At 40.9% G+C, this 13,607-nt stretch overlaps 1 protein-coding gene across 1 annotated transcript; it reads right to left on the minus strand.

Moving 5' to 3' along the window:
- Positions 1-4,449: 4,449 nt before the first annotated feature.
- cdc25b (cell division cycle 25B) lies at positions 4,450-11,382 on the minus strand. The gene is made up of 15 exons (XM_005728671.1): positions 10,834-11,382; positions 10,579-10,661; positions 10,163-10,214; positions 8,946-8,987; positions 8,774-8,807; positions 8,419-8,547; positions 8,064-8,183; positions 7,836-7,970; positions 7,659-7,736; positions 7,217-7,405; positions 6,605-6,709; positions 6,458-6,520; positions 6,265-6,363; positions 5,813-6,058; positions 4,450-5,625 (listed from the first exon to the last, which is right to left on the minus strand). Exons 1-15 carry the CDS (start codon positions 11,031-11,033, stop codon positions 5,485-5,487), a joined length of 1,716 nt encoding a protein of 571 aa, XP_005728728.1. The 5' UTR covers positions 11,034-11,382; the 3' UTR covers positions 4,450-5,484.
- Between the last annotated feature and the right edge of the window lie 2,225 nt (positions 11,383-13,607).

The raw sequence follows: 13,607 nt of genomic DNA on the forward strand, positions 1-13,607 counted from the left end.
GATTAGGTGGAACATGATGACCATCTTGGCCATTGTAGTCAAGATGGCGGAGCAACATAGTAGCTGCCACAAACCGGTGTTAACTCCTGTGTATTTTTAATGGATGAATTCAAAGTTATGACAATGCATACATTTGTTGGAACAATTACTGTACATTTATGAGAATAACATTCTTTGACTCTATTAAATAAATTTAAAAAAAAACAAACAACTGTCTGTACTTTTAAGATGCGCATAAAAATTCCATGTTTAAAAGAACAGACATAAAAATGGCAAAATATGAAGATAGTTGTAGCACTTCTCAAATCACTGGTTAACATATGAATGTTGTGCAGGTGAAATTATGTTCCACTTACAGAAAAGACAGAAAAGAATTGAATGAATGTAACTTAATAACTAACTATTCTTTAGACCAGTGTGTCAAACGTAAGAACAAGCCTAACAAAGAGCTTAATCTGTACGACTGCGTGGCTGGTGCATTTCTCTATGATGACAGTGAAATGACTGAACATGGAAAAAATTAGTCAGAGCGTTGAAGATGCATTTATTTTCTCAAGACTTCATTAGCTTTTCGTCATCAATTTTTCTGAATGGGTGGTTCATCAAATGTGAACGTTTCCACAATATAAATCTTGAGACTAAAAGAAAAATGATCCAATACTTTTGCGTCCCACTTGAGATCAAGTGGCCCGTGAACTAAAACGATTCTGCTGCTTTAAACACTGACTACTTTGGATTCAGTTCAAGTCTGGTTTTGATTCATGCTCGGAAACCAAGAGAGAATTTTCAGCCTACTTTTATGGAGCTTGTCATCAAAATAGACATAGGAGAGCAATATTTCTGCAACACACACATAAGGTAATGATCTACAAATGCACACATTGCTCCTCAGCAATAAAGTAAAGGGTGGAGATCACTGCAGGTAATAATTAGACAAAATCATTGAGAGCAGTCAGTGTGAAAGTGAAGGCAGATTATGTTGTCATTGTGAAATTTCAGCTTCAAACACCAGCTGTTTGACGAGGATCGCGTTTTGAGCGTGGAGGAAAACAAAAAAGCAAATGCAGCGAGCGTGACTGAAGTGCAGAAACTTGTGTCGAGATCACCACAAAAAAAAGTCAGAACACGTTTCGGTGTTTTTGACCTATGAGTCACATTTCCTTGTGATGAAATAAAAACCAGCTGAATATGAAGAACAACAGGATGTGGGGGATGGCAAGGGCAATCAGCCAGTCATACGGACCAATAATGATGAAACCCGCCAATTTGAATTAAAGGAAGCTGAAGACAACATGCAGCGAGTGACATAAAGAACATTTTGTCTGCTGCGCAGGGTGAAATCTTCTTAAATTGTGTGTATGTGTGCGTGTGTGTGTGTGCAGAAAGCAGAACTGTGAGTGAGACATTAAGAAGTTTCTAATCCTCAAAAACTTTGACTTCACCTTAGAAAACCACAATCTCCACCCTTTCCTTGAAACCACACTGTTACGCTTCAGAATTTCACCACCCTTGTTGGCCCGTGCGACCCTTTGATTTGCAGGCTGGTTTGTCAGTTTACTGACAATGTCGGCAGTCGCACAGCAAACAGAGGTTTATGGGTGACACCCAGGCTGGAGGTTTGTTTGAGGGCACCTTTGATTGGCTTTGCAGAAAAGGAAAGACAGTCACAGGAAGGGTGGCGAGGTTTTAAGGGCAATTCTACAGAGCGCTGGCATGCTTTTTCATCTCATGTCAAGTCTTTACATATCTTCATCAGTCTTTGGCCATATTTGAATTAATTAAACTGATTTAACAGGAACATTTAGTCATTTGACTAAATCCAAACCAAATTAATGAAAGGTCATCAAACAGCATCCACCATCAGAGAGTCACACACTGTATACGCAAAGTATAGGTAGTGAGTCTGTGAAGTGAGTGCCTTAAACACACATTCAGAATTTCCCTTTGTTGCAAAAAGAAGTCCAACAATCTAGCAAGCTGTGGGAAAGCAGCCCTGGGCTCGCTTGAGCCATGTCCCCAGGAGACACTTTCCTCAAAGTTTACAGACTCGATTGCTGTTTTCAAGTCTTCCTGAATGGAAAATGTCGTTTATTTTATTCTCTGTTGTGCCCAGAAGGTACCCTTTAGGGTATGTCTTTATAATATACACTGTTTTCACTATGGAAATATGGGATTCCTCCACTATACAGGGAGTGAGACCTCTATTGTGGGAGGGAAAAAAAGGAAAACATACACATAAGATATTGTTTCTGTTTATGTTGTATACAGTTTAGAGTTTACATTCATTCAACTCTTTTGAAAGCCGTCAGATAAACAAAGCACACCTTTGAGAACAAGCCACTCGGTAATGCAGCATTCATTCGTGGAAATCAGTTTAAGTGTCCCACTGTTGCTTTGCTGAATTCTTGAATCTCCTAATTGGATGAGTCTAATTGTAAAACCTGGCTCAGTTTACTTTTTGAGGACCTGCCAAGGACTCATCTACATTTTAAAAACGACTATTGAGGTGGAGAAGGGAAGCTTGTATTGAAAGGATCTCGCAAGTGTTGCATTATGTATGCCTCGTGTAAAGGTGTGAGGCCTCTCAAATCTAAGCAGCTGGCCTGGTAATTGCAAAAAAAAAGGTGAAAGATACCATAGACTCAGGGACCAGTATGTGTAAAGACTGTGGAAGCTAAATAGTCGTTTATTAAGCTGACAGCAGCACTAAAGAGCAAACACTACGTTTGCTCTTTAGTGCTGCTGTCAGTAATTTTTTAGAGGATTTAGGAGAGACTTGAAGCAGCTTCAGTTGCACAATTCAACCAACAGACATTAGTTTCGGCAATTTGCCACTGGCTGTAAATAAGTTAGACTTCACTCACTGGAATGCAAACAAAGCCTTGCCCTTTCGTTCCCACAGCCACATGGACATTGGGAAACTGTCTGATTTCAAACTTTGGTGAGGTGCCAGCAGGCTTGTGCTTTTACAACCTCTCCTCCCTTCATGTCACGTGTTTTCAGCACGTGGTGACTGTGATATTTTCCCTCCACTCCTTGTCCTGTAACAGGACAGTTAACCTCATGTCAGGACACGTCAAGCTGCCAGGTACTGCCTTCACAGAGAGGAATGTGTTTGTATGCGTGGACACGTGCTGGAAAGGAGAGGCCACTCCCACGGCCAACTCGAGAGGGAAAATTTGAAAAAACAGGAAGCAGCCTGTGGAAAGAAATCCTTCACCGTGCACAGCAGGCATGCTAAACAAAACGGCAGACGGGCTATTCTTAGAGATCAAATGTGGAAAACTGGCTTTGGGTGAACTCAGGCTGAAAGCTGAAGGAAGTTTAGGTCCAGGATGTGTACAAATAATGTGTATATCCCGGAATATGAATAAAGTTTCTCTAAACTGGTCTGTCAGTTCTTTCAGTTAGTTTTTGCCAGAAAGCAGTGAAAAAAAAATTACAAAAACAAATGTTGTTTAGAGGCTCTAATGTGATTCGTGCAGCCATCAGAGAGCATTTCCTACATTATAAATCACTTTATTAATCAGAAACAACTCACTGTTCCACTTGGAATGAAATTTCAATATCACAACTTGGTCAATATTAATATACAAAATCAGCATCTTTCTTTAATGTAGTTTCGTGTATTTAAGACTAAAGTTAATCCTGAGACGAGAAGAGGAAATAAGAATAGTGGCCCTGTTGACACATAGCATGTATATCAATGAATAAGATGTGAGATACACACATGCTAAAGTGACTTCACTTTGAACTGGTCATTGATTTTCAACACTAATCAGAAAAATAGTCGGGGGGGGGGAGAGACTCCCTCTGGGCAACCAATTAATTATTAATCATTGACAGGAAACCTGCTGCCTTTTCAAAGAAAGCATTCAATTAGCAGGGTAATAAACTGACTACACTCACGTATAAAGTATATTCAAATGCATCAAAGGCTAAAAATTGCATAAAAGTATTGATCTATTGAGCCTTTTGTACATTTTTAAATCTAGGCCTTATTAAAGACCGAGATCGATATATCTATGAACTGATAGTCCTAATTTTAAGTATGAATTTTAGTATTCGTACCTCACCAAAGCAGCTCAACTCCTTAGCAGGACATACATACTGAACATTGAGACTTTCTTATAGAACAACTGGTTTCAGCTAATAGACGTGGCAATCATGAAGCCAGTGGGCACTTTTAGTCCCTTAAACTCTGCACGAGTGGTTGTGGCCATTAGAGCTCAACACTTTCGATCTCTGATGGTCTTGCCAAAACCATAAAGGTTTAAAGTTTGTCAAGCTCAACTAAAGCCTGATTTTATTAAATAATTCTGACAAACCATTTTTAAAGAATTTTAAGTTTATTTTAAAAAGTATTATTCATTCACAAACTACTTGCAAAGAAATATAATTTTAAAATCCTGCGTGATAAAACTCAGAAAGAAGAGGCTGCTATTCATCTCATTTCAACACACATCAGATCTTTATTTCAGCAGCTCCCCCGCAAGCCTGGACCAAAATACCAAAAGCACCCTGCTCATTATAAACCAACATTATTAGCTCGGCAGAGGGTTAGACAGTTCTCTCTGGATTTTAAAAGGTGTCAAAGCGAAACAAAAGACTTCTTATAAGACAGAAAAAGAAAAGAAAAAAAATCTGTCCACACTTGCTGACCTGCAGCATCAGAGAAATCTCACTGCAAAGTAAACAGGTAGCTTTGTTTGCTTTGGTATCTTCTGACTGAGGAAAATAATTATTGCAACAGATGTGGGTGGAGGTGATGGGGCAAAGCTCTGCATTGATCTTGTGCTTTCACATGTTATCATTAAGTATCCAATTTGCATTTTGGAATGCCTGGAGAAATGCACACTCCAAAGAATACTCAAATCATTCTTTAAAAACAAAGTGTGTGTGTGTGTGTGTGCGTGTATGTATATATAAAAATCTTGGGGACAGGGACACCTCTCCAATTCAACTTTTTTTTTTCTTTAATTAAGTGCTGATATAATGTAGTACATGACATTAAAAGAAAAAATCCAGTGGGGGGGGGACTGAAAGACAAAGTCCTGGCAGTGTGGTCTGTTTGTATATTGCAATATGGCATTGATTCATATCACTAATGCCAGCTTATATTTAAAAAAAAAAAAAAAAAAGTAAAAGGAAAGGTAAAAAACAGGCAGTAGGTCCTAGTGGTTTGTTTTGTTAAAACATACAAATTGTTTCAAATCACCTTTATAAAATCTGTTCACTGCACTGCTGATTTCTTCAAGGATCCATCATTCCACATCCTTCTCTCTTTAACTCGCATAAATAACTAAATTGGCTATAAATGAAACTTTGTAGGAAATTTAAAAATCCCTTTTTCTGCTGGCGCAATCACAGAAGGCATTTCTCCTTGGTTAGAGTGAGGCGTTAGACACATGAGGAGGTTGCACTGAGTCCGTTTCATGGAGAGTCAGTGTGTTTTAGCGGGAGGTTGGGAAGATGAGGACGTGCTCACAGCTTCTTCAGTCGTCCGTACATCTCCCTCTTACTGCGCTCTCCAGCCCAGGTGCGACTCTTGAGGCGGCACTTCCTCAGATCCTCCTTGAAATCCTCATGGTGCATGGGTCGGTAAGACTGAGGTTCACATTGTGCCTGCACAAGAGAACGAGATGAGGATTCAGAGGACTGAACAGCTGAGATTCATGTGGGTCTGTGATAACTGATATGCTAAAACATGAGCACGCAGTTCTTTGGACTAAAACCGAAGCATTATGCTCCAGATACACAAGGCCTCACCAGCATTTATATTTCACTCCTTGAGAATCAAATCAAACCCAACCTGAAAATGAGGGAAGAAGTCCTTGTAGCCGCCCTTGAGGATGTAGAGCTCGGGGTAGTGAAGTTTGGGATACTCGTTCATGGCGCGGTCTTGCTCTCTGACGAAACGGCACATTCGGGGGCCGCGCTCCGAGGAGAACTCGCAGTGGAAGATGATGACGATTCGCTTGTCTGGGCTGGATGGGACAATCGGGTTCTTGAGGAGGAAGTCCTTCACCTGGTCCTCCTGGTGTAGGTTTAGCGCTCCCTGGAACAAAAACAAATACCTTTAGAGCTCAGGGATGGATCACCTACAGAGAAGTCTTTAATTAAGCAGTTTTTACATCATCACCCCCCCACAGTTGTTACTGAAAACATCTATCACCGATTTTCACATCGTTCTGTGTGATTTTCCAACACAAATTAGGAAACACTCGAGTTTTATGTATACTGCAATGTCTGTCACTGACTCACCTTGATATGTCCTCCTTCAAACTCATAAGGATAGCGGCAGTCAATGACGATGACTTGTTCAACTACATGATCAAACTGGCCAGTGAGAGCTGCCACCATCTAAAGACCACACAGAACATACTTTTAATGTTTTCAAAAGGAGCAGTGATTACTGTGAAGGGACTGAGCGCTTTGACACAGTGCGTCTACTCACCATGTCTGAGGTAATGTATTTGAGGTCTTGGTGTTTTCCATGCACTGTGGGTAGAACGAAAGGCTAAAAGACAAAAGAGGATTCGTTATTCCACTTTTTCAAGCAACTAACTAACAAGCACACAGAAGAGTTTTCATTCTCCCTTACCTTGGTGAAATCGCCTATTAGCTCATTAGAACCAGCCTCACTGTCCAACAGCTTTTCAATCTCTGCCTGGCAGAAGGACTTGGACCTCTGGAGCAGTGAGCAGCCCTGGAAAGAGAGGAGAGGGACACTTACTGAGGTAGCCAAGGAGAAAATGAAGCGATTTAAGATAAGCTTCAAAGTCTGGAACAATAGCCAGTAAGCCTCAGTGGATGTTTCAGAAGCTGGGTGACAGATGGTCAGTGGAGATTTTTTAAATCACGCCTACAGATCATTGCTGTCTGTTCAGAACAGCAGCTCCATGTTATCACTGGTTTTAAATGTTTCAATCAGAAAAGGACTTGAGCTCGACAGCACGTTTTTGTAACACAAGACAGTTTTTATTAATCTTGCACCGTGTGGCTTAGACCTGAGCAATGCTGTAAGACCAATCTCAGCATGCATGCACTTCATTCTGTTTTCATTTAAAAAGACGATGCTGCTACTTCCTCCCATTCACCTCAGCTCCTCATGTTATTGGCCAACATGTTAAAATGATCAAGTCATCCAACTAACTTGCATCAACTATCACAACAACAAAAGTGATGCATGTTGTCCAAGGCAGTATGGCCTTACCATTCTTGGGGATTCTGGGTTTTGTTCCAGGGTGGTTACTTGCGTTCCTGCAAGGCTACGCCGCCTCTTCACCCTGATGGGTGTATTTTCATCTCCGGGGCGGTCAGCGCGCTTCACAGAGAGACGGGAAACAGGACTGGGCATCGAAGGAGAGCGAAACAGGCTTCGTGGTCTGCACCGAATCACAGGCTAAAGAAATGCGAGAATAAGTACATTTTTAAATTCAACCCACATTTTGCGTGAGGTGCTACAACTTATGACAGCAAAGCATCAAAATTTATTCTGGGTGATTGCATCAAAATACATCAGGACTATTCTTTATACTATGCTGTGACATATTGTGTTTGTTGTAAAATGGTTGTCAAGATAGATAAGTCATCTGTGGCTACTGAGAAAAGCAGGCACACACTTTACATACTGCACCTAAAGTATGCACACTTACAGAGTCTTCTCCTATACTGTCAGCCACCAGTGGGGCAGTGAGTAAGCTGGCCATGCCCATCGGTACCCCAGAGTCATTCTGCAAACAACAAATGGGTGCCGTTAAAAATCAAGTCTGACAAAAAGGAATTGCAGAAAAAAAAATGAATCCATAAAAACATGAATGGCAGGGACTCACCTCCATGTTGTCATCAAGTACATCCAAAAAGCCATCGTCTTCATCATCATTTGAGGAGGTGAGGGAGGAACTTCTCAGAAACATGGGGCTGGAGTCATGAAAGTCAAGCTGCTGCACCGGAGGAGGTGAAGAAAGCTTTACATAAAAATGAAAAAAAAAAAACGTCAGTCAGCATCTTTCGAGAAGCAGATCACCCCTTTTTAACTTGCAGACAGATTCTTCACATACCATGAGGGCTGGTGCGGAGCTGGGACGGCAGGCAAAGGCATCCTTAGGCTGCCCGTTGTTAAAGGATCGCCCACGACACCGCGAAGCAGGTTTGGTGGGTTTCTTGAATTCAAAGCTTTCCTGAAAGAAAAAAAAACAACAACAAGGCATTTTAAACAAGGAATGCCAACACAGACGTGACAGATTAATAAAAGCACCTGCTAATGACACTAATAATTTTCACTTACATAAAATGCAAATATCCCGTTTTTAACCCAAATGATGAAATGCCGTCTCCACAGTAATAAAAGCTCATTTAGCATCGCCTTAGTTCTAAGGCAGTGAGACTTAAGTAAATGATTTTGGTCCAACTGACCTCTGGCATGTTCTCCTTATTCTCATGCTGAGAGGTGGATACTTGGGAAGGTTGCTGACCAAATACTCCATAGCGGTTTGGATCATTTTGCTGCCCCTTCAGAGCTGGACTGAAGGCCATGAGCTGGAGCTGAGTGGGGGAATAAAAGGGAATCAGTTAGCAACGCGTTTAGGCTTAACCTCCACTGTATGGTTTGTTTGAGTTGTGTTTATGTGTACTGTCAACTCCTCTTTAAAAATTAAGATTAAATACTATTCAAGCGCCAAAATCACAACTACAACAGGACATTATCTGTTATCTCTGGGGATAACAGATAATATGTGTACGCATAACACACAAGCTGTAAAATACTTACGGGCAATGAGTTGATTCTTCGAATTGGCATTCTCCTATAATCAACAGATGGCAGAGAAAAGAATTGCAGTCAATAAAATAAGGAGATAAGATTTTTTTGGCTTGAAAATTGAACTGCTCTGCAATGTTGTTTTTAGGAGGGGGGGGGGAATAATACCAGGTACAAAACTTACTCATTGACAACTCTGCTTGACTCTCGAATGGCTTTTTCAAATCTGTAACAGAAAGAAGAGCAAGGAATGCTTCAGAAATTACAAAACTAATATATTCTTGCAAGAAGATCAGCTAAGAAAAGAGACTAGGAAGGCCTCAACTGTCAGTCGAAACATTGCATACTCATAAACTACAAAGAGTCTGGGACTCTATTGAGACACCGAGAGGAACGGTTGGACATGAGGAAGTTGGGTGAATGCATGGAGGCAAGACGTACTCTTTGCATTGGGAGTACGGCCCACCTGTATGCTAAATAAGTGGGCCTGAGAGCTCAGGGGGTGGGAGGGAGGTCAGGGGAAGGGATGCGGAAATCAGCTAATCTACCATATGCCTGCTGGAGCCGAAGCTGCAAAGCCCCCTTTCTGCAAGAGCTCTTTTGTTTGTCGAGGGGGGAGCGTGTCCCATTCAGTGCAGACCACAAGAAGGGAGGGCAGCTGTTCTCTGGGGGTGCCCTGATTTCAATAGCTGATGCAGAGAAACTCCAGCCCTCAATTCCCTATTGAAACAAGGCTGCAGTAGAAGAGTGTGCCAAAGCTCAGAGGGGGTGGGTTATCAAACCAGAGCACGCACGCCACATCCTCCCCCCATCATGGAAAACTCCTAGCAACCTAACAGCTGTAAAAGGAGGTGAATGAAGTCTTGAGCACCAACTGCTGCAAAAGAACTCACATCAGACCTCGGCAGATGTCTGCAGGGCAGACTCACCCAACTGAGAATAAGGAAAAGGGCCACCCAAGATTAGGCAGCTGAGGGTATGCTAACAAACTGATCAAGATAATAACGCTGAGCACAAGTGCAACAGTATTTTCAGTGAGCAGCACTAGGGTTTCCAACTGATTTTACAGAGCATATTGTCCCAGTTGTATTACTTCCCACCTACAAAATTGCAATATTTAACTATTAAGTTAAGTCCATAATATGTCACACTACATTGATTTAGAAAGTAAAGCTCACATGGTGTATCAGCTAATCTGCTTTGTCTAAGAAAAAGGAGCGAGGTCATCGTCTTAAAGTCAACGGCAGAAATATTAATCCCTCAGATGGGAAATGGTGCTTAGCGCTGCTGAACCCTAGCACTGGGGTGGGGGTGGAGGGTCGGGTGAAGGGGCAAAAGGGTAAGGAGACGCACTGCTCAAAGGCTGATAACAATAGTCAGAAGGAGGATAGTTTAACTTACGTGTCTTCCACTTCGATGGCATCTAGTGGGCTGGGGAGATCCATGCCCAGGCCTGAAGGAAGAGATATGTGTCACTAATAGATGATACTGACCTGCCACATGTATACACACATTTCTCATATTGCAGTGCATAGGTGAGCTGTCTGGTGGAGTAAGGACTTTACATTAGAAGACTGGAATTACAAATAAATAATAAATAAATAAATAAATAAATAAAAGACTATACTTGATACATTTGAGTCGTAACTGAGTCGTAAATTACAATACATAAAATATTACTGCAGCTAAAATAAATAATACAATACTACAATCCGCATAACCGTATCGAATCTTGTGACTTGAAATCAAATTCAGTCCATGAACATTTGGCCTTATAGCATCAATTAGCACAGACAATAGCTTTAACGGGGTCTCACCAGCATCAGATGAGACGTCAGAGGCGAAGGAGGGAACCTTCTCGAGGGGTGCATGCTTTCTCCTTTTCGGGGTATCACATTGGCTGCACGACAAAGATAGAAACAGAAAATTTTCCTTAATGTCAAGACTGAAACGTATTGTGCATTGCAAAGAACCGATCAAAAGGAATAAACAGATGACAGGGTAGTTAGTGGTTTGAAAAACGGGAACTGCAGTTACATGAAAATAATTAACAAATAAAAACTTAGTAGTACCTTCCGAGTCCAGCTAAATTGTTCATGTCCATAGCCAAATTGGTAACAGGAGACAGCACAGCCGTGGGCCCAGGGGAAAACAGATTCCTGCAGTGCGAGGTCTTAGTGCTGTGCTCAGGCAGAGAGAGCAAGGAAAGCTCGGGGATCCGGTCGGGCCTGTTCGTCTTAACAGGACTAATCCTGCTAAAAAAAGATTCCATGTTGCTTTTTTCGCTGTCAAATCTGTGCAAAAGTCACGCGGGGGTACTACTGTATGATAGATTTGGTTTGAATTTCGAGTCGGAGAAAGCAAGACAGTCAAAGTTTCGAGCTAACCCGGAAGCTAAGCAGCTAGCTAGGAACAATTGAGATTACATTTCCAAAAATACGAAGCAAAACACCGGCCGTAAGTTAGACGGTGGTTCCGTGAGGTGTAAAACCTAGATTTGGTCTTTCCAAATCACTAAAGCCACATAGCTGTTGTTTATGCCAGAGAGTTACAGCATAAGGCACCTCCTCTCTGACAACCCCTGATTTGTGAGGAAAGGACTGAAGCTGCTCGTATTTATGTTCAAAATAGAAGCTCAGAAGCGGCAATATTTGAGCCAATCAGCGACGTTGTTACATCTGGAAAACCAATCAGAGCGCGAAAGGCGTCTCCGCTGTTGTCCTCTCACCGGATGAGGGAAAAAAGGAGGAGGATATGACACAATATTCATCTTTTTTCTTCCTCGCAATTCTTTTGTTCTGAGAAGAAATTTGAATTTTTTTATTTTTTATTATGTATTTACCGGGACTATACACTCAGAAAAACATGTCTTCAGATTACTTTATTAGTTTTTCAATTTGTGGAGTAAGATTTACTTAACTGTAAATGATGGATTTGATAGGGAACTTTGAATATTTCGAACAACAATGGACAGTCTTGCAAACAAAATGCCCGTTTTTGCAAACCTGTACTCAAATCGACGATTAAGGGCATCAATAATAATCTAACCTCAAGTACAAACTGAAACAAAACGTTCTCCCTCATATTTTCATGAATATTTTTAGTGAAGGCAGAAATATCAAAGTACTTTTTAAGTGAAAGACACAAAGTAAAAAAGCATAAAAATGCATGATTTTAAGTACAAAGCATTATCAACATTAGGTTTAAAACATGAAACCAATTGCAGAAATTACAAAAATGCTTCAAGTGGGTGTTTTTGGTTGTGTGTGTAACAAACTTGTCAAATACAGAAAACAGATATCCATTGTTGTTCAAAAGGCAGTGAAGAAGAATTGAAAAGCAAATGGAAAAACAAATTATAAGTACAGTACTTCAATAATAATTAAGCATAAAAGGCCCAAATATGTTACATAAATCTTACAGATGAACCGCAGGTTGTTCCTTAAGAGGACTGAGCTGCACAAAAATTTGGTAAATCCCATTGTAACACTGATTGTGTACATGCTTAATGGCAGAGTGAGTCAGTCAAAGAAATCAGCTTCTCGCAGGGCGAACATGTATTAAGAACACCACGTTGTTTCTCTTGTGCTTTTCTTTCTGAAATCATGTTAAGTGCATGAAACATTTTATTGATTAGATGAGAAAATAGAACTCACGTTCTAATGAATGCTCCTTGTTGATTGTGAATGCTGTGGCGTGATATGGGAGTTGTTAGGACTTCAACTAATTGTTTAAAAATTCATGTTATTTGAAATGAAACATCACAACCTGGCTCCTAAAATTACAACTAAATGTTTTAGAAAGCATCTCAAATAGAATGAACCCATTTTCACGCTGCTGGACAATAGAGTTTACCACGCATATGTTTCAATTTAAAGCATGGACTTTTGACTGTACAATGTAATGATATTATAAACTGCAAAAAATGTAAATGGTTCATGATTTCTGTATTTGTACAGCAGGTTATTACGTAGGTTCTGGTTCTAGCTGGTTTCAGCACAGACTTTTTATTTCCTTGTATGCTTATCCCAATCTCCTATGTGCAGTGGGCTAACAGTCATAAAGTTTGTACATGCTCGCTGTTGACTGATATGCTACCATATATTGAACTGAAAGGCACACACCTTCCTGCAACTAGTTCAACCAGACAATTGAAGTTGTCCAACCGACAAAACCAGACAGATGTTCGTAAAACCACATCGGTATTCTGCCTGAGGTTAATGTCAGGCTTTGTTTTTTGCTTTCATCCATTTCTGCGTGATTCATTTTGAAACTTCTTCCACCAGCAGTCCAGGTTTCCCACATTTTGATTGCATTCACAAAGCTAAGGGCGCAGTAGTGTATAGTTGACAATCTGATATCTTATCACTCATTTTAACATGACAACAGTGATTTAGTATTTCAGTGAGAAGATCCTCGGCTAACATTTTCAGCAAAGTCGGTGTGTTGACCCTGTGACCTTCTGGTTTTAATCGCTGTTCACTGGACTTCGCTCAGCTAAAGTATCCTTGTAACTGCCATCTCAAATGTAAATGAACTTTCTTTGGAAAGGTGTGAGCACAGCGATACGACCCAAGGCTCCACACCCCGCAAGTGAAAAAGGGAGACAAAAGGTGGGAGAGGGAAGGTGAATCATCCCAAATGAACCCCCTTCAAAACTACTGCTCCCACTTGATAGTGCTAGTGCACTCACACCACAACCTCAGCTGCACAAACATGCAAATAAGACTGAGATCACTGAGAATCATTCTACTGAAAACAAGACTCTATCCGGTTGTTCAGTGATGACGCGACGAATCCTACTTCCGGGTCTAAAGTAGTCTGCGTTTAATATGGCTTTTGTGTT

The sequence above is a fragment of the Pundamilia nyererei genome, unplaced genomic scaffold, assembly GCF_000239375.1.
Source record: "Pundamilia nyererei isolate P.nyererei 1_Seehausen unplaced genomic scaffold, PunNye1.0 scaffold00029, whole genome shotgun sequence".
NCBI lineage: Eukaryota > Metazoa > Chordata > Actinopteri > Cichliformes > Cichlidae > Pundamilia > Pundamilia nyererei.